General features: G+C 36.8%; 1 protein-coding gene across 6 annotated transcripts in view; it reads right to left on the bottom strand.

Moving 5' to 3' along the window:
- Positions 1-3144: 3144 nt before the first annotated feature.
- Positions 3145-27289, bottom strand: part of LOC107730229 (inositol hexakisphosphate and diphosphoinositol-pentakisphosphate kinase 1-like) — a 31457-nt gene continuing 7312 nt past the window's right edge. Inside the window, exons 7-32 of one of the 6 annotated variants that reach the window (XM_016540988.1) lie at positions 26956-27057; positions 26493-26654; positions 26205-26326; positions 25989-26090; positions 25747-25833; positions 25577-25652; positions 24910-25019; positions 24243-24328; positions 24031-24156; positions 21359-21480; positions 21084-21266; positions 20835-20976; positions 20494-20717; positions 19215-19342; positions 18994-19108; positions 18104-18211; positions 17825-17938; positions 17562-17702; positions 17321-17414; positions 16321-16446; positions 15943-15972; positions 13935-13997; positions 9651-9830; positions 7590-7727; positions 7370-7483; positions 3145-5593 (exon numbers count right to left, since the gene is read on the bottom strand). In XM_016540988.1, the coding sequence (XP_016396474.1) occupies positions 5013-5593; positions 7370-7483; positions 7590-7727; positions 9651-9830; positions 13935-13997; positions 15943-15972; positions 16321-16446; positions 17321-17414; positions 17562-17702; positions 17825-17938; positions 18104-18211; positions 18994-19108; positions 19215-19342; positions 20494-20717; positions 20835-20976; positions 21084-21266; positions 21359-21480; positions 24031-24156; positions 24243-24328; positions 24910-25019; positions 25577-25652; positions 25747-25833; positions 25989-26090; positions 26205-26326; positions 26493-26654; positions 26956-27057 (3576 nt within the window). In that variant the 3' untranslated portion in view covers positions 3145-5012. Of the gene's footprint in view, positions 5594-7369; positions 7484-7589; positions 7728-9650; positions 9831-11231; positions 12450-13934; positions 13998-15942; positions 15973-16320; positions 16447-17320; positions 17415-17561; positions 17703-17824; positions 17939-18103; positions 18212-18993; positions 19109-19214; positions 19343-20493; positions 20718-20834; positions 20977-21083; positions 21267-21358; positions 21481-24030; positions 24157-24242; positions 24329-24909; positions 25020-25576; positions 25653-25746; positions 25834-25988; positions 26091-26204; positions 26327-26492; positions 26655-26955; positions 27058-27289 lie in introns of those variants that run through there. The other 5 variants (XM_016540989.1, XM_016540990.1, XM_016540992.1 and 2 more) reach the window with 5 other exon arrangements.

Consider the following 27289-nt stretch of genomic DNA (forward strand, 5'->3'; position numbering starts at 1 on the left):
AATTGTTCTTTGTGTATTGTCAGCAGTGTAACATGTAAGGCTTAAAATGAATGATAGTGCTGGTTTAAGCTCTTGTCACAGAGCAGGATGATGATTGTGTACCATCGTCTGATGAATAGAAAAGTACTGTATGCATTGCATGTATATTACCATAAGGTTGAACATGCATTTGAGTACTGCTATGCTTTTAGGCGCTTGGCTTAACGGTTATAAATGAAAATGAACTTTTTTTCAGTTGCATTTGAGTCTAAATGTATCTATAATCTTCATGCTTTTCACAAGATGATTTAATTTCTGTTTCATAGTCTTGTTCATTGGTCTGTAAGATTTGATTGTTGACCTTCATCTCTAGAGAAAAGTCCAGAGATTTGCTAAGCCGTATTTACAACAGGGCAGAATATGGTTCAGCATAATCCTTTATATTTCTCTGAGGAGCAATGTATGAGGATTCACATTTAATATTTGCCTCTAATGTTTTTAAGGTGCTGTAACTTTTGAGCTACTGGTTATTTGGCTGTGCTGCTGACATGGTGAATCCCAGATGTGACTCCGCAGTACCACAGAAATGAACAAACACAAACACGTACCAGACTGCAGACTGCCAGATCAAGTGACTAGATCACTGATCACATTTTATATTCAAGATTTGTAAGTGTCCGTGTGATTATATTTACTTTCTTGCTTTCTTTCTTTTTTGAAGATGAAGACTAAATGTTTCAAAAGATTTAAAAAATAAAATAGTCATGATGTGCTGTGCAAAACATCCCTTAGTTGCAATGTTGAGTTTGCCATCTTAATAGCATCAAACTTTAGCATTCCATTGAGCCTAGCTGTTTAATGCATGTGATCTTAAGTTTGAACTTGTATGTAATAGTTCATAGTTATATTAAATAAAGTACTATTTTAAACATATATTTAAATGATAATTGTCTCAATTGTACTGAAAGGCACATATAACCAGACCGCGCTCTCATTTCCAGTGTGCAGTGTTGTTAATAAAAATGATGTGTATTTTGGATTTATTTTTAATTTTTCATATTTACCTTTGCTTTAATTTTTTCTCTTTTTTTATGTGCGATCCTCTGTATCTTTCTTTAAGCTCTCTAAATGAGTGTCTACAAATATGTTGTAGAAAGGTAAACCTGATAATCACTAATAAAAAAATATGTTAATGGGAAACATCAACCAGTTTTTGCCTTTCACTGAGCCAGCTGACTCTAAGGTTCTAATGAACCTCAAATATGAGAATACAGATAAAAGCAATAAAATGTAGGGACCCACTTTATATCAGGCGCCCTTAAATACGGTGTGTAGGCCTAAATTAATTAATTGATACAATGCACTTATTGTGTACATACATGTTTTTACATTGTACTTATTTGAAAACACCATCCTGCAATTACAACTGTAATTCATTTCTGTAGTTACATCTATAATTACACTGTTGACCCTACCTCCACCGCTTGAACCTAACCAAACCTGCCCCTAATCTTTCCTGTATCCCACCTCAATAGCAGCAAAAGTGTTTGCAATTCAACATGAACAAAATCGGTACATTGTACCTATCAATTTTTTATTTTATTATTAGGTACATAGTATTAAGAGACACCTAATATAAAGTGGGACCAAAAGGACATATGCCAAATATTATATAGTTTGTTACTTGTCAGTGTTATTTTAGTTTTGTTGAGACCTCTATTATAGATTATATATTATATTAATGTTTTGGATTGTTTTTTTATTTTTATTGATTTTTTTTGTTCTCGTTTTAATTTTAAAGCTTTAGTGATTTTTACTTTTTTTGTTTTTTAATGTCTATTTAGTTTTTAGTTTTAGTTATTTTACTACATCAAGTTTAAATGAAACTTGGATGCTTCCTTTGCAGCTAGCTGAAATAAAATAAGTTTAAGTTTTTTATAATATTTATTTAATGTTTATTTAAAAAAAAAAAAAAGTTTTTTATGCTTAACTATAAAAACCCTGGCACATCTTATGTGCAATACACTCTTAAAAATAAAGGTGCTTCAAAAGGTTCTTCAAGCGATGCCATAGAAGAACCATTTTTGGTTCCACAAAGAACCATTCAGTCAAAGGTTCTTTAAAGAACCATCTCTTTCTTACCTTTTTGTAATCTGAAGAACCTTCTTTCGCCACAAAGAACCTTTTGTGAAACAGAGAGGTTTTTCAGATTTTAAAGGTTCTTTATGGAACCATTTAGACAAAAAGGTTCTTCTATGGCATCGTGAAGCACCTTTATTTTTAAGAGTGTACAGTGTGACAAAAACACTCGATATTATCTCCACATAATCTAAAAAACTTAAAATCGAATACACTCTTATTTGGATTTCAAGCCTGAAAGGAGTCGATTTGACTTGTAGAATAATATTAAAACACTCTAAAATAAATACATTCACACAAAAGGGGTTCATTTATTCTAGCTGATCGAAAGGTTTGAGAGAATGCAGGATCAGTGCATCACAGTAACATTCCAGTGTTGAGATCTGGCAGCGGCTGACGTCACTGTCTGGGTCACGTGCCTATTATCTGTTAGTACCATAGACTGTATGAAAACAGGTTAGTACCCGTCGTCTCTTCCCCTCCCTGTTCGTTTCTGAGAGAAAAGGCATGGAAATGAACAATGGCCTTGTGTTGAAGAAAACCGAACGCAGAGCTTGGCACAGCAACGGGCAATGCTGACAATGCCCCACTGTTCAATGATCCTAATCTTATGGAAACACAAACATTTTGGATTATGTTTGGCGGCGGGACTTGAATTCAGATGTATTATCAAATGTTTGATGCTCTGATGATTGTTTACTCTGTCTTGTTGAAGCTGTGTGTCGTGGGACAGTTGCGGTTAACAAGATGAAAACCCACCAGGTGATGAATGTTGTCATGCCAACGAGTATGAGGATGAATAACCGTTAGAGATAATAACGCTTACGCAAGCGTACACTTATACAGACAGCAAATTAAGTTTTGAAAATGCCAAGCTTTAGTGAGGAAAATAAACTTTTTTAACGATTACGGAAAGTCCAATTGTACATTACAGAATAATCTGGTCTTTTTTAATCTAATCAGTGTAATTCACACACAAGAAATGATAAAAAAAAAAAGACAACTGCTTTCTGTAGACAATGCCACTTTTATTTGAAACCCAGTAAATCAAAGTGCCATTTAATACTACTGCAAAGACGGCATACAGCACCAACAGTACGACACGTTAGGGTTGAATCTCTCGGAGGCAGATGCTTTAATGTGTCAGTGATTTCAGAAACAGTGTGCTTCGCTGTCCTCCGAGCGGAGTGGAGTCATTCACAGACGCTGCGGCTGCTGCTGCTGCTGAAGGGGGAAGAGAAATGCTGCTCTCTAGATTCTAGAGGTCTGGTCCTACGTCGGTGGGAGTCAGTTACTTTTACACATTTTCTGCATGCTCAGTAAACAACGTTGTTTTTCGAGTTCAGATCAACAGAAAAACAGTGCAGTATGTGTTTTGTGAAAAGCAGCATCTCTCACTCTCTCTTTACTGTATACTGAAAAAGAAAGAAAAAAAATCACACTGCACTCTTCATTTGATCAAACAGGTGGGTTCATGGTACAAAAAAGTACTTCAATGTCAAAAATGTGAGCAGTACAAAGCAGGACAAATGTAATTGAAATGAAGACCACTATTATTTAAAACCGTGACAGCACTGTATGATTTACAAAAATAAAAACTAAAATATAAAAAATGAGACTTATTCATTTGCGGTCTCATTGTTAAAAGTAAGCTGCATATTAGTCAATAAATATAAATAGTCTACATATATATGTATTTTATAATGATTTAATAAATTATGACAGTGGTATAGCAAGCTTTGGCAAATCGTAATAAAATGGTTAGCGTTTATTTAAAGGGATAGTTCACTCAAAAAAAATAAATTCTTTCATCATTTACTCACCCTCATGTCGTTACAGATCTGTAAGACTTTCTCGTTCATCTTCGAAAACACAAATAAAAATATTTTTAATGAAACCTAAGAGATTTTTGTCGCTCTATTGAAAGTCTGTTCTCCCAAAACTTTAGACATTTTAAAAGCTCATGAAGACATTGTAAAAGAAATAAGCAGTTTAATCCTAGTCTTCTAGAGACATGATCACTTTATATGATGAAGAGATTTCATTTAGGCTTTTATACACTGAACAACACATACATAGAGCACATCAAACATGATAAATGAAAGCTCAAACATGCTTGTATGACATGATCTGAGCTTGCATTTACCATATTTGATGTGCTCTATTTATTTATGTTGATCAATGTTAATATGTGAATAAAAGCCTAAAGTATATCTGTTCATCAAAAAGTCTCTTCACAGGACTTGGATTACACCACTCAATTTATATGAATTACTTTTAGAATGTCTTTATGAATATTTTGAAGCATCAAAGCTTTGGTGGAATGAACTTTCCATGGAGGGACAGAAATCTCTCAGGTTTCATTAAAAATGAATGAAACTTGATGGGTTTTTGAATGACGTGAAGGTGAGTAATTGATGACGATTTTTGGGTAACTATCCCTTTAATATGCATTTAGCTAGAGTTCAGCTTGACTGATATCAAATATAACGTCCCTTTGAAAAATATCTTCCAGACCAGCTAATGAAGAAAAATGCAGTCGCTCGGAGATGAGGAAGATAATATGTGCACATAAAAATGTTTCAGTGCATCTAACAGCTTATGTTTGATCACTGACCATTTGACTAGAGTGACGCGTTACACACGAAGTATCTCTGAACGACACTACAGAATTAAACACATGGAGAGTTTATTAAGATTTAAAAATGCTCTCTTTATTAAGAGCATTTGCGCTTTGTGTTCAACAAGTGAGCCTCCGTTTCCTCAACTTCCCTTAAATGACGTTGGCAAATCCCACTTTGACTCATTATGAAGGTCTGAGGCACTACAGAGAGAGCATGCTAAGACGGGGTGAAGGACACACGTATGAGGGAGCTGCCTGGTCTGTGTTTCCTTCACGGCTCAGGCACATGTGGAGCTCCCACCTCTAGAGGAGTGCCAGGGTGAGGAAGGGTCCCCGGGCTTCCCCTCCACACGTCGACCGTTTCCTGTGCATCAAAGAACTCATCCGGCTCCTCAGGGGTGAGCGGGGTCTGGGCGCTGGAGCCGGCCTCTGAGCTGCTCTCTCTGAGCTCCAGGAGCACAGGCAGGGAGCCGGACAGCCTACAGAAGGACTCTGTTGGCAGACTGTCGGGCAAGTGCGAGCTGGGCTCGGCGGGGGCCGGACTTGGCGCTTCATCACAGCAGGGGCTCTCTGTAAGACACTGGACTGCAGAGTCTGTGCTGTCCACTGCTATTTCACTGGGTCTCTCCAGGATGGGGGATGGTATTGACGGGTGGGGGTCCACAGAGGGGAGGCTGGTTTCAGATGTGGAGGACACACAGTGGCTGTTGTTGTGAGGGGCCGGGTGGATCTCCTCGCTGCTCTGCGGTGTGAGGGTGATCTTCTCACTGAAGCTGAAGCGTGGGGAGGTGTCAGCCGTTGTGGGAGACGAGGGGCCGGCGCTTGACACCGTACTGGAGGGACCACTGCTGTCTGCACGGAGAAATACACACAAACACACACATATTATTTGGCTCATTTTGCAAAAGAGGTGCCATTTGTCTCTCGTGTGTGTGTGTAAAAATTACTTTAACAATGAATTGTTTATGCCAACTTTTTCTCTGTGTTACTATAGACATTCTTCTAAATGCATCAACAAAAATCCAGTAACTTTACTTTGATAAAAAACATTTTTTTATTTCTATCATCATGAGAATGCCTTTTTTTTGCCTATTTTTCAGCCGTGTTTTCACTGCTTTTTGCTGTAATAGCAAATATAGACATTTCGATTTTAAAATATATGAAAATTAAGAACTAGCATTTTTTCTATTTGTATTTTTGTGTATTTTAGTGACCATATTGTATTATTAAAATGACTTAAAGTTGTGACCCATATTGGCATGTCAATTATCACATTTTCTCTTTTGAAAGTCAGCAGGGACTCTGTAATCTCCTACCTTGTGAAAAAGACACACTTTAGCATACAGCACTATTAAAAAGAATACTTCTTAAAGAAATGATATACTTTTTAATGTAGTTGAATGTAGTGCGAACTGAATGTAACATAGGACACTTAATTGCATGCTAACTGCAAATAAATGAAAATGTATTATAGTTTAAATGGTAACACTTTAGTTTAAGGACCAATTATCACTATTAACTAGTTGCTTATTAGCATGCCTATTATTAACATATTGGCTGTTTATTATGACCATATTCTACATCCCTAATCCCCCCCAAGTACCTAAACTTAACAACTACCGTCCTTAACTATTAATAAGCAGCAAATTAGGAGTTTATTGAGGCAAGTCATAGTTAATGGTTTGTTAATAGTGAGAATTGGACTTTAAAATAAAGTGTGACCGTTTAAATTTATATTAAATGCAATTAGTTGGACTTTAGAGTGCTGTTTTGAACCACTAAAGTAGGACTTAAGTACAACTTATGTAATTTCATAATTCTGTTGTCTATAAAACATGCTGCACTGATAAGCAATTATGGTAAGTAGAATATACTGTAATGTCTATTGAAACTTATGTCATGTATTTAAATATATTTGTAATTATAAATTAGTAATGAAGCTTCAAGTTGGTACTTTTAAAATATATTAACTTTAAATGTAATATCAAAACAACGCACTAGTTAAAATTATAATCAAGCACTTTACATGTGCCTTAGTATGTTAGCAAACAAAATAAGTGTACTTCTTTAAAGCCTGTCAAAAGATTAATAAAACATAATGAATTAAAATACACATTACACACACTTTTTACACACAGTCAGGAAAGTGTACTTTCTGTAAGCAGACTTAAGTAGACTTTTTATTTCATTAATACTGCATTATCTGCAAGAACAGTTTTTTAAATATACTGTTCAGATTTGAAGTACACTACAAGTGCGCATTCAATACACTGAAGTTGACTTTTCTTTTCACAGGAGGCTTCAACACAAGTTATAGCCTCATATTTTTCACCACTTTACTGTTGTGGTTAAAATGTTAGCACTGTTACCATACTTCGGCATAGTAAACAACTGATAACTGAAAAGTTTGTATAAATAGCACAAGACTTGCCATGTCAAATAAAACTTTACTGTCAACCTTGTTACTTTGTTGAAGGCATAATTATATCAACATACAAATTCATGAATTTAGCTTGCAATTGCACTGTTATTTGTTACCACTTAAATATCAATTGTACATCTGATCCATCCAACATAACATATGGAGAGTTTTCTCCATGTGAAGTAGCTAAGGGCAGCAGTACTCACACCAGGGTGGCCGATCAGAGCGCTGGCGCAGTGAAACAGAGGAGGACAGCACTCTGTGAGGGATGTAAGAGTCCCCTGCGGGCTGGTTCTGGGAGTCAAACATGGCTGAGAGAGCTACAGGAGGGGAGGCAAACACACATACAGTTAGGACACTGGTGCATTATATTTCAGAGACTGACCTAAAATTGACCTAATGTTAGAGTGGTGCTATGGGCATTACCTCTGGTTGTCCTGGTGTGGGAATCTCCTGCATTCTCACACACAGTCGTCAGGAACTCGTTCACTTGCTTGAGGGAGAGTGAGTTGTGGAGGGTCTCCAGGGGGTAGATGGAGGGCACCATGGAGCAGCCTTCAAAACCTGCAGATGAGAGAAGTGATGAGAGAAGACAGTCCTCTATCCAGACATCAGTATGCACCCAGAGTGACACAGCAGTCTATTACCACCGAACCCGTGTCAATAGTCATTCCACCTACTGCCAAACCCTTGTTAGTGACAGAACCACAGTCACGGGCGAGAAACATTCAGATACACAATACACGCACACAAACAAACCCACCACATCCTCTTCATTCGAGACATTCGAGAACACACCACATCATTCATTCGAGACTTGTTGTGTATTACATAGGAAATCTAAATCTACATTTAAAAGGTATACAATTAGTAGTAATGTCACACTCTCACACACAACTTCAAGTAAAACCAAAAAGTTCCTTTAATTAGTTGTTAGTCTCTATGCACTTCTTTTAGTTGAAAAACCACACTCTTAATGTAGATTAAAGCAACACACATAAATTATGATGGAGCTGGCCGAGACAATAATAATAATAAAAACAGGAATGAATATGAGAACTATACTTGTGGATCATCTTGTAATCAGAGCATGAATTTTATAAAAGATGGCAATGCATCACTTATGACTATTACTTATGAAAATGACCCTGGATTCTGGAGAATGTAATAAAAAATCCAAATAACAACATAATGTGCATGTGTGATTATGTATGAAGTAATAGAGGTTTAATTAATTATTGATGAAAAAAGTGAAAACTGAAAAATCACATTTGGAAGAGAGAATTACAAGGTTTTATTTTTCAAATCACTGGAAGCCTGTGGCATGCAAATCATATGCCACTATCATGCAAGTCAGTCATTTTTTGACACGTCAGAGAGCCGATGTGACTGTAAGCTGACACAGTTGCACTCAGATGCCACTGGCATGCATCTGCCACACCACACACCCCAACGCACAGCAGTGACAGATCACTCTTAATGCCACTCTAGCATCTTCTGTACAGAGCACTGACTTTGACATGTTTAAATCTGTTTTGCTCTCTTTATAAATATTTGAAGAGTTTAATTTCTCTCAAAAAGTCTGAAATATCACCTAAGAGGTAAAAACCTTTTTTTGTAAATTATTTTGTTTTCTTTTATTATGAGAGGAACTGAAAGTACTACACTACCATTCAAAAGTTTGAGGTTGGTAAGATTTTTAATGTTTTTTTTGTTTTTTTTAAATCTATTTTGCTCACCAATTTGATCATAAGTACTGTAAAAACAGCAATATTGTGAAATATTATTACAATTTAAAATAACCGTTTTCAATTTTAATATATTTTAAAAAGTAATTTATTCCTGTGATGGCAAAGCTGAATTTCCAGCAGCTATTACTCCAGTCTTCAGTGTCACATATGCTAATTTGGTCCTCCAGAAACATTTCCTATTATTACCAATGTTGAAAACAGTTTTGCTGCTTAATATTTAACTGATACTTTTTTCAGGATTGTTTGATGAATGGAAAGTTTATTTTATTGTTTAACTTTTTTTAAATAGAATTGTCTCATAACAATAAGAAATACTTTATTGACACTTTTGATCCATATAATGCACGTTTAAATTTCTTAAAATAAATAAGTAAAACCTTACTGACCCCAAATATTTAAACAGTGTTGTACATACTGAAAAGAAAACAACTTAGGAGGTGAATTAAAGGAAATTAAATTTAAAAAATATAAAAATTTATATATTTAAAAAAATTAGTTAAACCCAAAACTCAAGATTAATCACGATTATTTTGTATTTACCTAATATCGCTAAAAAAGACATTCTACATAAACGTCAATATGTTAAAAAAAGTGTCATTGCAAGCTGCTTTTCCCAAAAACACAAACATGCTTTAAACAGCAGAGGCGCTATAGAGCAAAGCTAAGGCGGCCGTGGTAGCGGCCATTACTGCAGTCACGGCACAAGAGGGCACGGAGGGACCTCCCCAGGGCTGACCGTAGAGGTACTCTAGTGGGTCCTGGCCAGAGATTAACCAGTTGCGGAAGAGGCGGAGATGGTAGGAGCACTGATGGAGGTGGTGGGCAAAAGCACTGTCCAAACAGAACGGGTGGCCAATATTGGGGTCGGTGGAAAAGTGCCTCAGCAGCTGGGCTACCTGGTGCTCTTCCAGGGGTTCTGAGGAAGAAGAGGCAGAGCAGGGAAGAGAAGAGTGGGGAGTAGGGGGTTTGAAAAGCAGACGGGTGAGGGCATGGGGTTCTCATGGGGACATAGTGGACAGTGATTACCGCTTCATTACTTAGCATGCTCTCAGAAAAACTCCCCACAACAGGTCTCACAAGGGTTTGACACTTCTCCACATTTAAACACACCTAAATAAAGGCGAGTTAGCCTGAGCGATTGGTCACCAGCAGATAATCCCAAGCAGACACACAGCATTTCTTAAGTCCGTTGTAGTCCACAGCCTTCATTCACAAACAATGTACTGTGCAGAGGAAACAGTAGCATCTCCTGGGGTCAACATCCATTGAATAAGTCACAAGACCACAAGGGATTCAAGGAAGTCACTAAACTATACACAGAAATGGTCTACATACCCACACTGACATCTAGAACTTCAAAACAAATCTATTTTTCCTTAAGCATGCATATGGACACATAGACATATGGTGTAGTTAGGCCCAGTCGACTAACTCAATCGACCTGATTGAATTAAAGCTGCGGTGGGACAAAGATCTATCATTACTGGAGTCAGACCACCATACAGGTGGCAGAAGTGTCATCCTGTGTGCCTAAAGTGAATAAAGTGCTCAGAGGAGTCAAACATCACACCCCTATTAGACTACACTACGAGTACACTACACAAAAAACTTTGGGGTCAGTAGGAAATTTTTACTTTAAAAGAAATACTTTTATTCAGCAAGGATCCATTCAATTGACCAAACTTGATAGTAAAGACATTTATAATATTAAAAAAGATGACTATTTCAAATAAATGCTGTTCTTTTAAACTTTCTATTTATCAAAGAGTCCTGACAAAATGCGTTTCTACAAAAATATTAAGCAGCACAACATTGATAATAATAAGAAATGTTTCTTGAGCACCAATTCAGAATATTAATGGCTGCTGTAAATTTACAGAGCTTTAACATGACAGGATTTTAAAAATATATATATTTTAAAGTATATTACAACAGAAAACATTTACTTTAAATTGTAATAATATTACTGTTTTTACAGTACTTCGATCAAATAAATACAGCCTTGGTGAGAATAAAAGACTTAATCTTACTGACCCCAAACGTTTGAACGCAAATGTAAAGGCCATTTTTATAGATCTTTACCATAACCACCACTTTTGGTAATTTTGCTGATTGTTACAAATATTGATTATTTTTTCAGTCTACTTCATTAGAATATTGAATTATTTAATAAAAAAACTTAAATGATTACTTATTTCAATAATTTGAAAATATTACAAAATTAATTATTCTAGTTGTACAGTTTTGTTGTAAAAGTTGCAGATTAAGAGTATTTGTCTTTAAATCATAACCAATGCTTCCAACACATACACACATATTTGTTTTTATATCATGCCGTGTATTTTCTGTTTATATTAAGTCAGTTAATTATATTTGCTACACCCTACTCTACACCTACTCCTTGCAGAAACCTTTTGGCTTTTTTAGATTTTAATTAAGACATTATACAGTCTCTTTATTAAGCCGTTTCATCATGTGTACCATTGGGAGGCACCCACAATGTAGATGATTACAGGTTTTACTATCCTCGTGGAGACATTTGATCCCCACCTGACCCGTATATGCGCACACTTTACCAGGAAAACACAAAAATGTAATAATTAGGCTGAATGAACTGAATTAGTTTGAAGAGTATATGCACTCATTTCAGAGACATAAAGGGAAAGAATATTTCTTAATAACTACAGAAACATAATTAGGTTGGACGAAAGGCTCCTACATGAAAGGTTTTGAGAGCTGGATGGCTTGGAATGTGTGGTGGGTAGAGTGTGTGGGATCTGGCAGGGAATGGGGATTGCGTAGGTGGATCAGGGACCATCTTTAAGCTCTGCCTGAGATGTACTGAACACATACAGAACTGTGTCCAAATATACCTACAGTACATAACACACTGCAGTAATTCACATCACTTCACAAGCGGTTCTTTTGCATTGCTCTTGACCTTTGTTATCACCTCCATTCAGGTTTGTTTATGCTAGACAATATCTCCGGACATCCTCTTGATCACAACATATGCAAGACCGAGAGAGAAAACACTGATAATCTTAACCCATATAACATCAACATGCAGTTTATACACAGCACATGTGTCTATCAATGAAGTGTAGAGAACCACAAAAGACACCGTCTAGTTAATCTGTATCTGCAAGTGTGGTAGGTTGTTTTATTCACATAGACTGAAGATGTCTATTTCAATTTGAAAGAAGTCTTTGTCATTTGTGGCATTTTAGATTTTAAGCTGCTTCCCATGAAGAATCAAGGGGAAACAGAGTAAAACACTCCTTGGCTGCATAGCTCAACATTTAACATAATTACAATTCACAACAACATTCATTTTAAATAAAATTGGAGAAGATTAATGGAGTAAAAGAGTGACAGGTGAACCATTTCCCTGTGAACACTGACTTTCTGCTACAGTTAAATACAGTGAAAAACACTGTCCAACAGTACCAGAGCAATGACAACTGTTGACAGGGGAAGGGTTCAGTCATTGGTGTGCTGTCCAGTAGTGGTTTAGATTCATCATCTTGAGTATCTATTCATAATTGTATTGCAAAAAAAAAATCAAGATCTTAATCAGTAGTATTTGTACTTTTTCAGCAGGAATATCAAAACATCCTTATATTACAAGCTAAATCTAATTACAATATTTCAATAAAACATTACAACTTGTTTGCAAAGAATATATCTTGAATTAGCATATTTTTCACAGTGCACTGTCAAATAGTTTTTAACAAATTAATTAAATTAATTAAAGATATTCTTTCTGACACATACTACTGTTCAAAAGTTTGGGTTAGAAATATTTTTTTCATGTTTTTAAGGGCTATTATGGTCACCGAGGCTGCATTTATTTGATCAAAAATACAAAAATATTGTGAAATATTATTACAATTTAAAACAGCTCTTTTCTTTTTTATATCATAAAATGTAATTTATTCCTGTGATGGAAAAGCTGAATTTTCAGCAGCCATTATTTCATTCTTGTATCTCCCATGATCCTTCAGATATCTGGAAATTGGTTCTCGAGTAACATTTCTTATTATTAACATTGAGATTATGCTGCGTAATATTTTTGTGGAAACTATGATACAATTTTAGGATTACTTTATGAACAGAAAGTTTAACAGGACAGCATTTATTTGAAATAAAAATCTTTTGTAACATTATAAAGGTCTTTACTATCACTTTTATTCAGCAAGGATGCATTCAATCGATCAAAAAATAGAAAGAAATCTACGGACCCCAAACTTTTGAACAGTAGTGTACAGTATCTTATTTAATTTTGCTTCCCAAATGTAAAAGAAGACAAAAATACTGATTAAGATCATGATTTTTTGCAGTGTAATATACCCACCTTCCCACAGACTTGTGCACATACAATCACAGGAAACAAACACGTGCTTAAACTCATTCACACAAACAGTCATCCGTAACTGATTAACACTGAGTCCCTGGGTCAGAGTGAGAGTTGTCCGCAGAAGGCTACAGATAGCGATAGTGGTGTATATGGGAAGGGTTTGAGACTTTGTTGAATGGTTAAAGGGGTCATATGATGTTGCTAAAAAGAACATTATTTTGTGTATTTGGTGTAATGAAATGCGGTTTAAGGTTAAAAAAAAACACATTATTTTCCACATACTGTACATTATTGTTTCTCCTCTATGCCCCGCATTTCTGAAATGCGTCGATTTTTACAAAGCTCATCGGTCTGAAAAGCGAGGTGTGCTGTGATTGGCCAGCTATCCAGTGCGTTGTGATTGGCCGAATACCTCAAGCGTGTGACGGAAATGTTACACCCCTACCATACTGTGAAGTCCTGTCAGGCCGGAGCGACGATTCAAAAACATGAAAACCCATTATAAAACTGGAGGTCGAAGGAAACATGGCAGAAAACACGTGAAAACAGAAGAAAACTAAACCCACGAAAAAGTTCCAAAAAGAAAAGAGTTTTCCATTGACATGCAAAACAAAGGGAGGTGGAGGAAGTGGAAATATACTTGAAGAGAAGCAGACGTACCATTAGTCGGATGCTTTGCAAACGACACAGAAAATCGCTTTACTGCCGGCATAGACAACAACTCTGAGGAAATAAAAAAGGTCACTAGAGTTACCATATTTTACAGTACACCTGTAGAGGATGGGGATGGTGTTACAGAGCTGAAGGTGTGAGACTGTCAAGGATAGTAGGGTGAGGAGAGTAAGGCTGGGTTTCTACTGTGACTACAGACAGAAAGCAGAAGAGCAGTGTTTAGTGTCTAAATACTTTTAGCTAAAGAGTGAGAATATTCCTTATTATGTGGAAGTTAGATGTTAATCTCACAGATGGGTTCACTGAGGCTATTCCTAGCTCAGGTAGAGAAAATAAACTATTAAATAAAAAAATTAAAAATAAAACGACAATAAGAGGACAGATCTTTATCCTAACTGCTTAAATGTCTTCACAGAGTTGCCACAGTAATTTAGTGGATCTATTTATAATACTTTAGCTGTGGTAATATTTTCAGCTTGTCACTTTCTGGGCACTTCTCTACTATAAATACAGATGCCATCTTATCAGACGTCATCTCTCAGAACAAACAAAATGGTGGACAGAAGCATGAAAAGCTGGAGACGGTCCGATCGACCCCTCGCTTCCGTAATATAAGCAGCTCTGAGAGCCTGTAGTGTAACAGCACATGCCTTCACAGGACACAACCACACACAACAGTGAAGACAAAGAGACTGGGGATTGTGCTAGATGACCGGCCAGTCCTAGAGACCAGCCAGAGAACTGAAGCTAATGCGGTTAAATGAACAGGCTCATGTATACGATAGCAATAGATGAGAGAGTAAAGTTATAACTGCAAAGCGGCAGTAAACAAAACAAGACAAGAAATGGGAACTGAAACAGGGAGGACTCCAAACAATGTCACACTGACACCTTGTGGACAAAAGGTTTCACCACGAGCGTACAAACTGAACATTCTGGAAGGATTCGGGGATGTGAGAGCACTCCGGTGCATGGACCGGAGAGACAATTTGTCAATGCAATTTCAGGTAAGATTTCAAATTAGGGTGAAATCCAAAGCTAATGGCCACTTATCAGATTTAATAATAATTTCAATACCCAAATAATGGGTAACACTTTCATAATAAGATTCAGTTCATTAACATTACGTATCAAGACTAACAATCACCAGTCATTTTTACAGTATGTATTAGTTTAGGTTAACGTCATTGATAATTGTTAATTCAAAATTCAAATTCATACTGTACATTAATGTTAAAAACTTGAAATGTTACAAATGTATTGATAATTCTAGATTAATTATGCTGTAAAATTATTTATTATTTTATGTTAGCTACTGCATTAATCAGTCTTAACTTAGAACCTTATTGTAAAGTGTTACCAAATAAACTGATGTGATACAAATGCAATATACGTACACTGCTGTTCAAAAGTCTGGGGTCAAAAATATATATTTTAAAGAAATTCATACTTTTATTCAAGGATGCACTGAATCGATCAAAGTGACAGTAAAGACATTAACAATATTAGAAAAGATCATGTATCGCATATACATGATGTTCTTTTGAACTTTCTATTCTTCAAATCCTGAAAAAAAATGTAGCAAGGTTTCCACAAAAATATTAAGCAGCACAACTGTTTTCAACATTGATAGTAATAAGGAATATTTCTTAAGCACCAAATCAGCCTATTAGAGTTATTTCAAAAAGGATCATGTGACACTGAACACTGCTAAAAATTCTGCTTTGCCTTAAAATGAATACATTAACTTTTGAAATACATTCTAGACAATAAAAAATATAATGTAACATTTCAAAATATTACTGTTTTTACTGAATCTCTGCGCATAAGAGACTTCTTTCAAAAACATTAAAAAATCTTACAGACCTCAAACTTTTGAATGGTGGTGTATCTGAGATTGAACTGTAAAATGTGATCATGTAGCAAAAAACCCCTTTATGTAGTGGAAGGCAAGAGATTATATTCAGTTTGCTGCTCACAAAATCTACATTTTTACCATGTTTTTGCTTCAAACTTTTTTGGATTCCTGCAGTGGAACACAAACATATGTTTCCAATTAAATGATGTCAAAAATAAAACACTGCTCACAAAATATGACAAATGACAAGAAACAAAGACATAATTTCTGAAAGACAATGAATGGCACTGTAGACTCCATGAGCTTCTGGACACCACACATTCAAGACCATGAAAATGAACCAGACGTGAAATATGAATATGACAGCGAGATGTGTGATACACCCATCAGGACCTGATGCAACTTAATCCTAAACTCCTACATTACCCACATTTACAGGAAGTGCCCTTCAACTATAGTTTCTACCTTCTAAACTCTATTATCTCTTTTAGAAAAGGAGCTGAACTGAGCACATACCGTCTTTATAGGTCAAACTGCCCGAGGAGAATTTTTTGCGGTGTGTGCGTGCGTAGTCCTGAAGGTTGGGGGCACTAGAGGAGCCCCCCAGGACGGTGGTGCTGAAGAGGCCAGCGCACTGAGAGCCTGCAGAGGGGGTTAGATCATGGAATTAGTGTGCACACCAACCACATGCACTTATTAATCAAAACACAGCAGTTACTGTGGAGGGAGTGAGAGGATTATAAAGTCATAATATATGACTCATGCCAAAACCATTACGGCTAGTAGAGCAAAATCTAATTAACAAAAGACAGAAGCAATGTTCTTGCCAGGGAGATGTTGTTTAAAGTAAATACTTTACATCATAATTAGAAGCAATTATGACCAAACACAAAACAAAAACAACCACATCCAAAAACAACTATACAACTAAACAAATATAGTGAACTGGCAGATATGCCGAGTATACAAGTATTAGTCAACATCAGCGTGCACATGTCACTGATAGTTACTATATGATTACACAAATTAATCATTTCAAATCTACAGATAGTTAGGTATGAAATACATCTGACTTCATGCAGGATTATTTGCTCATTTACACCGTTGTCAAATGTGTTTTTTTCCATGCAAAACTTTCAAGTTTTAAAACTGCAGTAAAATCATGGCACTTTCTTTCATAGGTAACAGCTTTGTGTAAAGATAACAAACTAATCTGTCATCAGAGATCACAGCACTAGTTCTAAATAGAGCAGAAACACAGAATGATCCCTCCAAGATGTCTAAAAATTAACAGCATCCCACTCCCATACAACAAACTCCATCTCTGTCTGGATCCAAAATGTGTATCCACCAATTTCCTTGGTAACACCAATGAAAGCAGTCAGCTAATGGATTTTAAATCCGAAATATCATGCAATATAGTGTTGCTTTGGATTCAGAGGGTGATTTCCTGTCACGGGGAAGAGATAAACAGCAGTTGTTGAGGCTGAGTGAGGGACAGACACACGATACCAACCTAATCCACTCTGCTTCATCTCTGGAGACTGACGTGAGCAGGAGGGGAAGAGGCGATAGCTGCCCCCTTTAGAGGACGAGCTTTCTGACAGGACCTGTGCACACACACAAATGAAGCACTTTTAAATCATAGTACACAAAACCCAGCCTGATTCTGTCAGTTTGACACCACAGAGATTTAGAAAAGTATTTTTAAAGCACACTGTACAATGGTTGGCATAGTAGGTGGCTAAGTGTGATACCTCCATGGAGCCAGTCTTGCGATTCCGGATCAGAGGGGATTTCCTCTGGGTGCTGATGGCCTCTGAAAGGGGCAAAGCGCGGTCAGGCTCATCTTGTAGGAGATTTTCCAAACTACCAGGGTCTGTTTGCTTCTGATCATTCTATGTGAACACACACAAACATAGACATGAAAATATCAGCAAATAAACCTAGATATTATTAGCTGAATAAAAATCTAATGCAATACATGATGAGAACACAGAACAAAGGAAAGTTTGTATACTTCAGCAGAGGCTGGTCGGAAGCCAAAGCCCATTGGAGCGCTCTCCTCCTCAGATACTTTGACCCCAGGGCTGAAATGCAGTTCCACATGGAAGCGCTCTTCAGAGGATGGGTCCTGAGTTAACACAATAACACAATTGTCACATTTCTTTGAAGTACTCTGTTGAGACTGCACAGTCCCCACTTAACCATAAAACATTGGGCAGATCAGTTATTACAGTTCACTTATGTTTATTCTGTGCCTCAAAGGAGCAGAACGAACAGTGAGAGCTGGATGTACCTTATTGTTGTCTTCATAGAGCATAATAACAATCTGGGTCATGTAGTTGAGCTCAGTCACTGCACTCAGATAATCCATGGCTCTCTTCCACTGCTGGTCCTTCACCTCCTGAAACATCACATGCATCCTTTAACACTTAACTGAAACCACAGTGAAAGACAATAGCTTAAAAAAGTGTTTTTGTTCTCTCTTTTACATTTTTTGCATTTGTACTTCTGCTCTAGTTTCTGTACTTCTTTACTCTTGTGAAAAAGAAGTAAACATTAGCATACAGTACATTTAAAAAGAGTACTTTTACAGAAAATTCATATTAAAGGCACAATTTGTTTTTTGTTTTTCGCCGCTAGAGGGCGCGTAATCAAAACAAACAAAGAAACAAAGGCGTAGTTTGATGACACCGTGACTGAGTGTGGAATCATGGGAGTTGTCGTCTTATTTACCTTTTTTGGCCCACTTAAGTAGGACTTAAGTACATCAACATATGTAATTTCATAATTACTTTTATTGTCTTATGGCAGGGGTGTCCAATCCACTGGCCACTGTCCAGCAGAGTTTAGTTCCAACCCCAATTAAACACACATGAACCACCTAATCAAGGTCTTACTAGGCATTCTAGAAACTTCCAAGCAGGTACTGTATGTTGAGGCAAGTTGGAGCTAAACTCTGCAGGGTAGTGGCCCTTCAGGACCGAGTTTGGACACCCCTGTCTTATAGTTACAGTGTACTGCTGAATGTACTGACAAGCATTTATGTTAAACTAAAATATACTTTAATGCCATTTTTGTTGAAACTTGTATGTCATGTATTTAAATATAGTTGTAATTACAAACCTGTAATGATGAAGTTGGAATTTATTACATTTAAAATATATTAATTTCTATTATGCTTACATCCAATAGGCCACCATAACAGAAGATGCTAAGCAGGGAATGGACATGACTCTCACTCGTGAAATACAGCCGAGTTCGGACATGCCTGCCTGGTGACAGCACTCCACGGGAATATCTGCGACACAAAGAGATAGACAAGTGTGAGCTTTCATGCTCAATAGGAGAGAGCAAATAAAAGAAAGAAAGAGATGAGATGAGAGTGACAAAACAGGGCATCTCACAGTGGATGCAGCTTGTTTACAGACTCGTCCTCATGTGTCCTCTGAAGGTCGAGCTGAATCTTCTTCACTAAAGGCAGACAGTAAGCATATGCAATATCCAACTTCTCCCCCTTATTAATGCCGTACTCCTAAAAAAGTAGTTTGAAGGACAAGTTATAGTGCAGTTGAAGTAGTAAAATAACTAAAACTTCATTAAATGTATCTACATATTTTTTTTAAAAATAATAAAAATGACAAAAACACACAAACAATTACTAAAACGTTAACTAAAATTAAAATGACAACAGAAAATATTAAAATAAAATCTACATCAAAATATTAACAAAAACTATAATAGTATATCAATGATACTACAATAACACAGATTATTAGTCGATAAGAGTCAATACACATTGCGTGCATAATTATTAGGCTTTACGTTGATATTCTGATCATATTTTTTTCCCAAGTACATTTTACCAATTCCAAGCCACACCAATCTTAATAACTAATATTAATTTTGTATTTAATCATTTATGAGTGATATATAATTGATAAATTCTTTACCCAAGCAAAGTCTCCATGGAGACTCCATGTAGGTTGTAGTTCTGGAAAAAGGTGGCGCTGGAGACTAAATTGTTCCTGATGGTATATATTAATTATTCATTCTTTTGCAGTTAACATGTGTCTTTTCTTCTCCACCTGTTTTTTTCTAACCCTGCTGACCCAATGAGCATTTTGCTGTCCAGTGGTCATGCATTGCAAGGTTGCATTAACCTTGCAATTTCTGTATTGCATTAGTTTTGAATATTTCTAATGGGCATTTTATAATTTTTGACTTTTCAGTCTTGAGTTAAATCTTTTTTAGCTCATTTTATCAGTAAAAGAAAACCTGCCTAATAATGCTGCACACCTGATAATGAGGAGTTTTTCACTTCCAGCCTTCATGTACAATTATATATCACTTATAAATAATTAAATACAAAATTAATAGTAGTTATTAAGATGTGGTTTGGAATTGGTAAAATATGATCAGAATATCAAAGTGCCTTATAATTATGCACGCACTGTATTCTTAGAAGGGTTTAAATAAATAAATTAAATTCATTTCTAGATTTAACTTTTTGTTGTGGTGTCCAAGGACTGGGTGATATGTGAAAAAATATTTAAACTGAACGTTTTTTTTTTTTCCAAAGAAAGTAATAGCTAGTGCTAGCCAATATAGCTGGAGAAATATCAGTATTCTAACAAACCTGTACGAGTTTTGTACGAGTTCACGTTTCAGAATTTCCTCACACACCTGTGGTATGACAATGTTGGCTAGTGCTCGAGAGAGCTTGAAGAGTTCCAATGTGTCCTCTAGGCCCAGAGAGCTGTTGTGCTGCACATCATACTTAACACAGTCATAAATGTCAGGAATCTTGCTGATGTCGTAGCGGCCGCTCTTCATGCAGAAGTCCCTTTCCAACTTAGACCAGCGCTGCAGCATCATCTCCAGTGTCTCACTGTGGTACAGCTGTAAATCTGAGAGAGGCAACACCAACTCATTTACTCAAATCGTTTTTTCACAGGTTTCTCTTTTTGGCCTTTTAAAGAGTGTTTTTCTCTCTCTCTTTTTTGATGTGAGCACAGAGCAATCACCTGCTGATTTGGGGTCTTCAAGTCTTTTGCGGATCTGTGAGGTGAGGCTCTGGACAAGGGTGTAGACTTGATCACACGTACAAACTGGATTCTCCACAGACTTCATAGAGTTCACCAGAGAGCTACTGCATGTTGGAGCCAGCTGGAGAAATAAAAGGGATTAAGTGGACACAGATGTGTTCTCATATCAAGTCAGCAGAGGGATGAAATACACCCTTAGTTCAAAAGCTGTCTGATGCTTCGATTTACCCTGTCAAAGTCTTCTTCTGTGAAGATCTCATCTTTCTGCATGATCTCATGAAGTCTAGCCTTAACTCTCTGCTGACAGCCACTGAGGGATTCGATATCGTTATCCAGCAGGCCGTTCATATTTGCACTCTTTACCATCTGGACCAGGATCGGTGTCAGTTCCCCTTCCAGTGCCAAAAGACCCTGACAACCAGACAACCAACACCAACTTAACATCCTCTGATAACTTAATATCTTTAAACCTTAGACGACCTGTATTTGTTGTGGCACAAGACCTTTGCAAAAGCAGCAGCAGTCATTTGCACCCTGCCCTCATCAGAGGCATAGATCTTGAGGTCATGCCGGTAGGTGCTGTGGAGCCTGAGCAGGCCGCAGCCTGGAAAGCCAGCATAATCCCCTACAAGTGAACAAGAACACAAGATAGATGAACACTTGATGAGACTAAATAACCATATAAAACTATAAAACTGAGGCAATCAACCCTGTTCCTGGAAACCCACTGTCTTGCTGGGTTTAGCTCCAAACCTAATCAAGGGCTTACTTGACAGTAAGAGGCATGTGTGTTGGAGCTGGAACAAAACTCTGCAAGAAGGTGTCTGTAGGAGCAGGGTGGAACAAACCGATATAGGGTAGGTTAACATGTCAAAGTTAATGTGTCCAAAAGGCTAACAAGTCCAATGACTGAAAATGTAATCATAACATAAGTGCAAATGGGTATATTTTGCTCTCAAATCTCATTCATCCCTGTGTTCAATTTGAATTTGGCAACTTCAGTCACAAAACCAATCGGTAAGTAAACACTAACATGACCACAAATAAAATTTGCGAGATAAGGAAGAACCGAAGTTTATCCGTGAACAACAGCTAAAATGTAAGTCTGATCTTTACACAAATGTATCAGAAGACAATACAGACATATCAACAATATATTTTTACAATTCTGCACAGAAAAGAAGAGGCAGAAATTATAACCAAGAATAAACAAGAAAGACGGAAGTGAATAATATGAAGACTGCTGAATAGGCACTGGGTTTTATCCCAAATTTGGGTAACACTTCATACAACCTTACATTTAATAAATCTCAAGGACATGGAGAAAAAATATTATATTATAATAAATACTTCATAGATCTTATATTTATTATATTACAATAAGTAATTCATAGAGTGCTGCAGGGATGACATATTTTTGTAGGCAAATCCGGAAGTGAACAAAAAGCCAATAGCATTTTTCCAGAAATAAAAAGCTAAAACTTTGAGCATCACCACCATGAATCTTCTAAAGACTCCTTCCATTTTTTATTGAAATCTACAAGTTGGAAAGTGTGAGCTAGAATAACTCGCAAGAGTGCAAATATAAACACAACAAGATTGTAGAAGCGGACTAGTGAGTAAATGAGTTTTCCTGTTTGGCATGATGATGTTTAATGTCCCCATCAGCCTCTGTAGTCCCAATTAGACAATTCTTTAGCCTAACTGCCTTTTTCAAGACAAAAAGCTAAAATTCACAAGTGGGTATTATGTATTTTATGTTGTAGAAATAAATTGTGAAAATACCTTGAGCTTCTGTTAACCACAGACATTTAATGAGAAGCCCATTAAAAAACAAAAAAACAAAAAAACATTACCCTCAGGACAATGGAACCGTATGTACAGAAACGCTCATTCGTTTCCGGGCTTTAGGACTCATTCCAACAGCACTCTATGCACCTGTATTGTATTAGTCACTCTTAGTCAGTTATTTAACTATGATTCATATATTCATATTTAAAAGTTCACCAACTACTGATTTATTAAACATTATATAATGCTTGTAGATAATTAAAGAACATTATTAAAATGTCAATATTGTGTCACATCATTAATCTGAATGTGTTAATCAATCACTTTTAGATGTAATGTTTACAAGAGCGGGTTGTATTAGAATGGTGTAAGGAGGAGCTTAAAGTAGAGATCGACCGATATATCGATTTACCGATATTTTTCCCGATATTTAAGCATTTTACAATAATCGGATATCGGTTTTGTAATATCGGATTCACCGATAAACGCCGCCATCTTGTGGATGTTTTGAGAATTGCGTGCGGCGGCATCTGAGGGGAGAGGAGACAACAACAACGTTGTGCACGGGTACTTGATTTACTGTAGTTAGTAAACTTTATTTAACATAACAGCCATTAATGCACAAATTAGATGTATTACATAAATGCCTGATATGCAGTTTATGCAGCTTGGCTCGAAGAAATAGAGACGAACTCATGGAGTCACGTAAGATAATCCATCAAGTCCTGTCCCAATAAAGACGTAACTTTGCGTGAATTAAATATGCAGCCATGAATGGGCGCATGTTGGAAATAAAAGTGCTGAATTGAATTTGCTCTCTCTTGTCTATATGCTCATCGTCTCATGAAGGCGGCGTCACGTAGGCTAAGATAATCCGTCAAGTCCTCTCCCAATAAAGACGCAACTTTGCATTAATTAAATAATACAGCCATGAATGAGTGCATGTTGGAAATAAAAACGCTAAATTTACTTCTCTCTCTGTTGTATATTTGCTCATCATTAGTCTCGTGAAGCCGCTTTCATATTGCTGTTCACTCACCGGGTTGATGCGGTTGATGCTCAGGAAATGCTCCAGCACGGCCACAGCATGTAACTTTTAACGGAGGAAAAACCAAAGTGAAGTATGGACTTACTTCACTCAGTCATTTATTTACTTTATAATCAGTTCTGCATATCGGTTATCGGGCACATAAACACGCAAATAATTGGTATTGGTATCGGTTATAAAATATCAATATTGGTCGATCACTAGCTTAAAGCGTGAGATTGTGAACTCTAGATGTTCTTTTTCATGAGTTTCTGAGTCCACTAATGTGTGAAATAGGAAACAACCAATGACGAATGTGTGTCTATAATCTTAAAAGACTAACAGACAGGAGACTACCTTGACCTCCAGGATACATGCAGCGAAAAGCCCTGCCGAGTTCTTCAGCCTGAACTCTGCCAGCTGGAGTCAGCTCTCCTCCCCACTTCAGCACCAGCAGTATAGAGGGGCCCTCCTTACGAGTATCTGCACACAACACACACAGCGGCACCATCATGCACGATATGATTGAAGCCAAAGGGGACACGTTTCACAATCAGCAATCCTTATACCTTCCTCCTCACTGGATGTTTTGGGTTGTCCACGAGGAAGATATGTTAGCTGCACTTTCCTATTGATTCCAGAGAAATGGCCATACCTGAAAAAAGAAGACAGAGACCAGAGTTTAAAAAGGCTGTATCCTTCAGACTTAAAAGAAGTTTACCCTCCACCTCACTGTTTTTTTCTGACGTCTATATTAACATATAGCCACAAGGACATGCCAGATCAGCTGCTCTGAAATCCATCCAGCGAATCTGCGCTATTCCTAAATGAGTGATGCTTGACAAGGGTTGTGAAAGGGGACACTGCGATTTCATTGTGTCACAGGACGAATCTTACTACTGACAATCTAAAAATACTGCATGTTGGAAATATCACTGAATATAGTGCTCATATATAACATCCATCAACTGAATCTCCTTTAAGACATGTTACAGATGTCTCCTTTGACACACTAGAAACATTATTGTATTTTTTTGTTGTTTTTCTGTAAGAAAGCATCTGTGGCAATTAATGTATTGTTTCATATAAAACCTCAGCCAGTAAAAATGTAAATGAGACATGATGTATCTATTTCTTTGGAAAATATGTCATGTCACAAGACTGAAAGGAGGCCACCACAGGAGACTGCAAGTGTGCCAGTTAGCATGGCCCAGTTAACGTCTTACATTAACGTACATTTCTAGAACAGTCTTTAGTTGTTCAAGCTTGGACTTCTTCTCCTCTATTTCATAGTCAGTATGCTGTCCTATGTCTGCCAAAAGTGTCCTGGTAATGTCCAGGACTTCCTGTGGAAACAGCACAGCACAGATATGGAGTAGCACCACAGTTTTAACAATAAATTCAACATTTAAATGACTGGCTCACAATGCGGCCTCAGCAAACTTCCAAAGAGGCCTCAAAATGACTTAAAGTGATGCAAAACAAGACAAAACAGGTATTAACTTAACTAAAACATTGAGGTATTTCTTATTTAAATTTACCCCCTCAACAACTTTTGTTTCCTTGGAGTAGCCAAGATTCCCAGAGTCTTGGAGAACTTAAATATATGAGGTAGCCTAATGTTAAAAATGTGATTTGTAGACATGTAAATAATAAACTCTAAAAGACCACAGGCACTTTTATAATGAATATACATACATCAAACTACCTTAACCAGTAAATAACAAATGACTGGAAGAGTCATGTAGATACATTGGTTAAAAAGTGGGAGTTTTTTTTTTTTTATTGCATAAACTCAGAGTGCCCATAGATTAAAATAGGTGGACTTTGTCAATAAGGCTGAGAGTGTCTGGTTTAAATTCAACAAAACATAAAAATGAATTATAATACATAAAATTGTTACCTGCAGTTGTTTGGGTTTCTTTAGCTTCAGCTTGCCCGTTTTATACCCACCGTATTTTTCAAAAAGCTCAAAGAACCTGGAAGAAAGGAAAAAGCACTATATTTTACAATTTGGATCCATTAGTCATGCTTTAAGTGATTAAATCTATTGAGAAGATGACAAGAACACACATGGGATTCCGCACGTCCATCTTCATCTTCTGCTTTGGTGTACGATCTCCATGACGGATCACAGCAATCACACAGCGAAGCTCCATCCTAACGGACAGAACCACAAAAAAGTCATTCTGATGCAATATCATAATTGGGTCACTTGGCATTTCTTTTAAAGAAAGATGAATCTTACTAGCATTAATTAATAGTGTACACTACTTTAATGAGTCAAAGATGTGAGTGTAGCATGTGATAAGTACATGGTCCCTGATGTAGTGGGTACAATAGGAATGTCCTCTGCCTCTGTAGGTATGGACCAGGGGATCTGGAACTGAGGAGCCAGCTCCCTCATCACAATATTTCTAAGAGAAAGAACAAGCCACACTCATCACGTGTTGTGCATTTTGTTAACTATATGTTAATCTGTTTAAAAGACAAACATTTAGAATCTTTTTCTGATTATCATTAGGATTTACCCCAGGATCTTAGCACAGTCATCATAGTACTTCATGGAATTCTTCACAAAGCTAAATCCATTGACATCACACACATACGAGTGGCCATTGGCTCGGAGAAGGTCGAATCCACACACTGTTTGCTAGAGTGAAATACGTTTTTGAGCATAAAATCAATATGAACAGGTTTAACTGAGCTGAAAGAAGAAAATGCCTTAAACTCTGAAGCCTGGAAAATGTAATCTATCAGAAACATTTTCATTCTGTACTTCTGTTTCAAGAAACCAAGAAACGAACAGCCCATCTGACCTTGAATGCCAGACACACTTTACGGGCCACAAGCTTCTCCATGGCAGTGAGCATGACTGGGTAGCGGATTTCTTTGCCTTCACTGTCCCGCTCAACTTTCCCGTCGAGAGCAGGGGACTTACGAGCCTCTGCGTGAGCGTAATCTGGCCCTACTGTATACACCTGTAACAAAACAAACATGCACAAAAGCAAAAAATTACATTTTCATTTTATGTTCAAAGGAGAGCTGTAAACAAAAAAGGACAAAGACATTTTACAAATAGCATCATTTTCCAGGGAAACAGCATAACAAGATGAATGATAACTAATTCTAAGACACCAACCTGTCTGAGAAATGTTGCTGCACCTCTAAAAATAGCAAATTTACAATTGAACTAAACAAAACAAAACTTTGCTCTATATAGATCAAGAGAAACAGGGTAATGCAATCCCTGGGTAAAGAAGATGCTAAATTATTTAGTACCTTCACATCTGTGCCATCAGTTGGCATGAACTCTTCATAGATATAGGAGCCAGTTTTCCTCACACTGCTCTCTGGAGAGTAAACACTACTTCTGCTCCCAATCTGAAACCGAGACACATCCACACTCAAATAATTTACTTAACATTGTGCATTATGTGCAGTATTCACAGTTTTGTATACAGTTTTGTTAATAAACTATAATTCATTTCACTGTAGGCAGTGCTAGGAAGTTACTATGAAACCATTTGTGACCATGGACCACAAAACCAGTCATAAGGGTCAATTTTTAAGCTATAAAACATTAAGCATTACAATTAAGGTAATAGCACCAAAC

Source organism: Sinocyclocheilus rhinocerous, unplaced genomic scaffold, assembly GCF_001515625.1.
Source record: "Sinocyclocheilus rhinocerous isolate Xijiao unplaced genomic scaffold, SAMN03320098_v1.1 scaffold368, whole genome shotgun sequence".
In the NCBI taxonomy this organism is placed as follows: Eukaryota; Metazoa; Chordata; class Actinopteri; order Cypriniformes; family Cyprinidae; genus Sinocyclocheilus; species Sinocyclocheilus rhinocerous.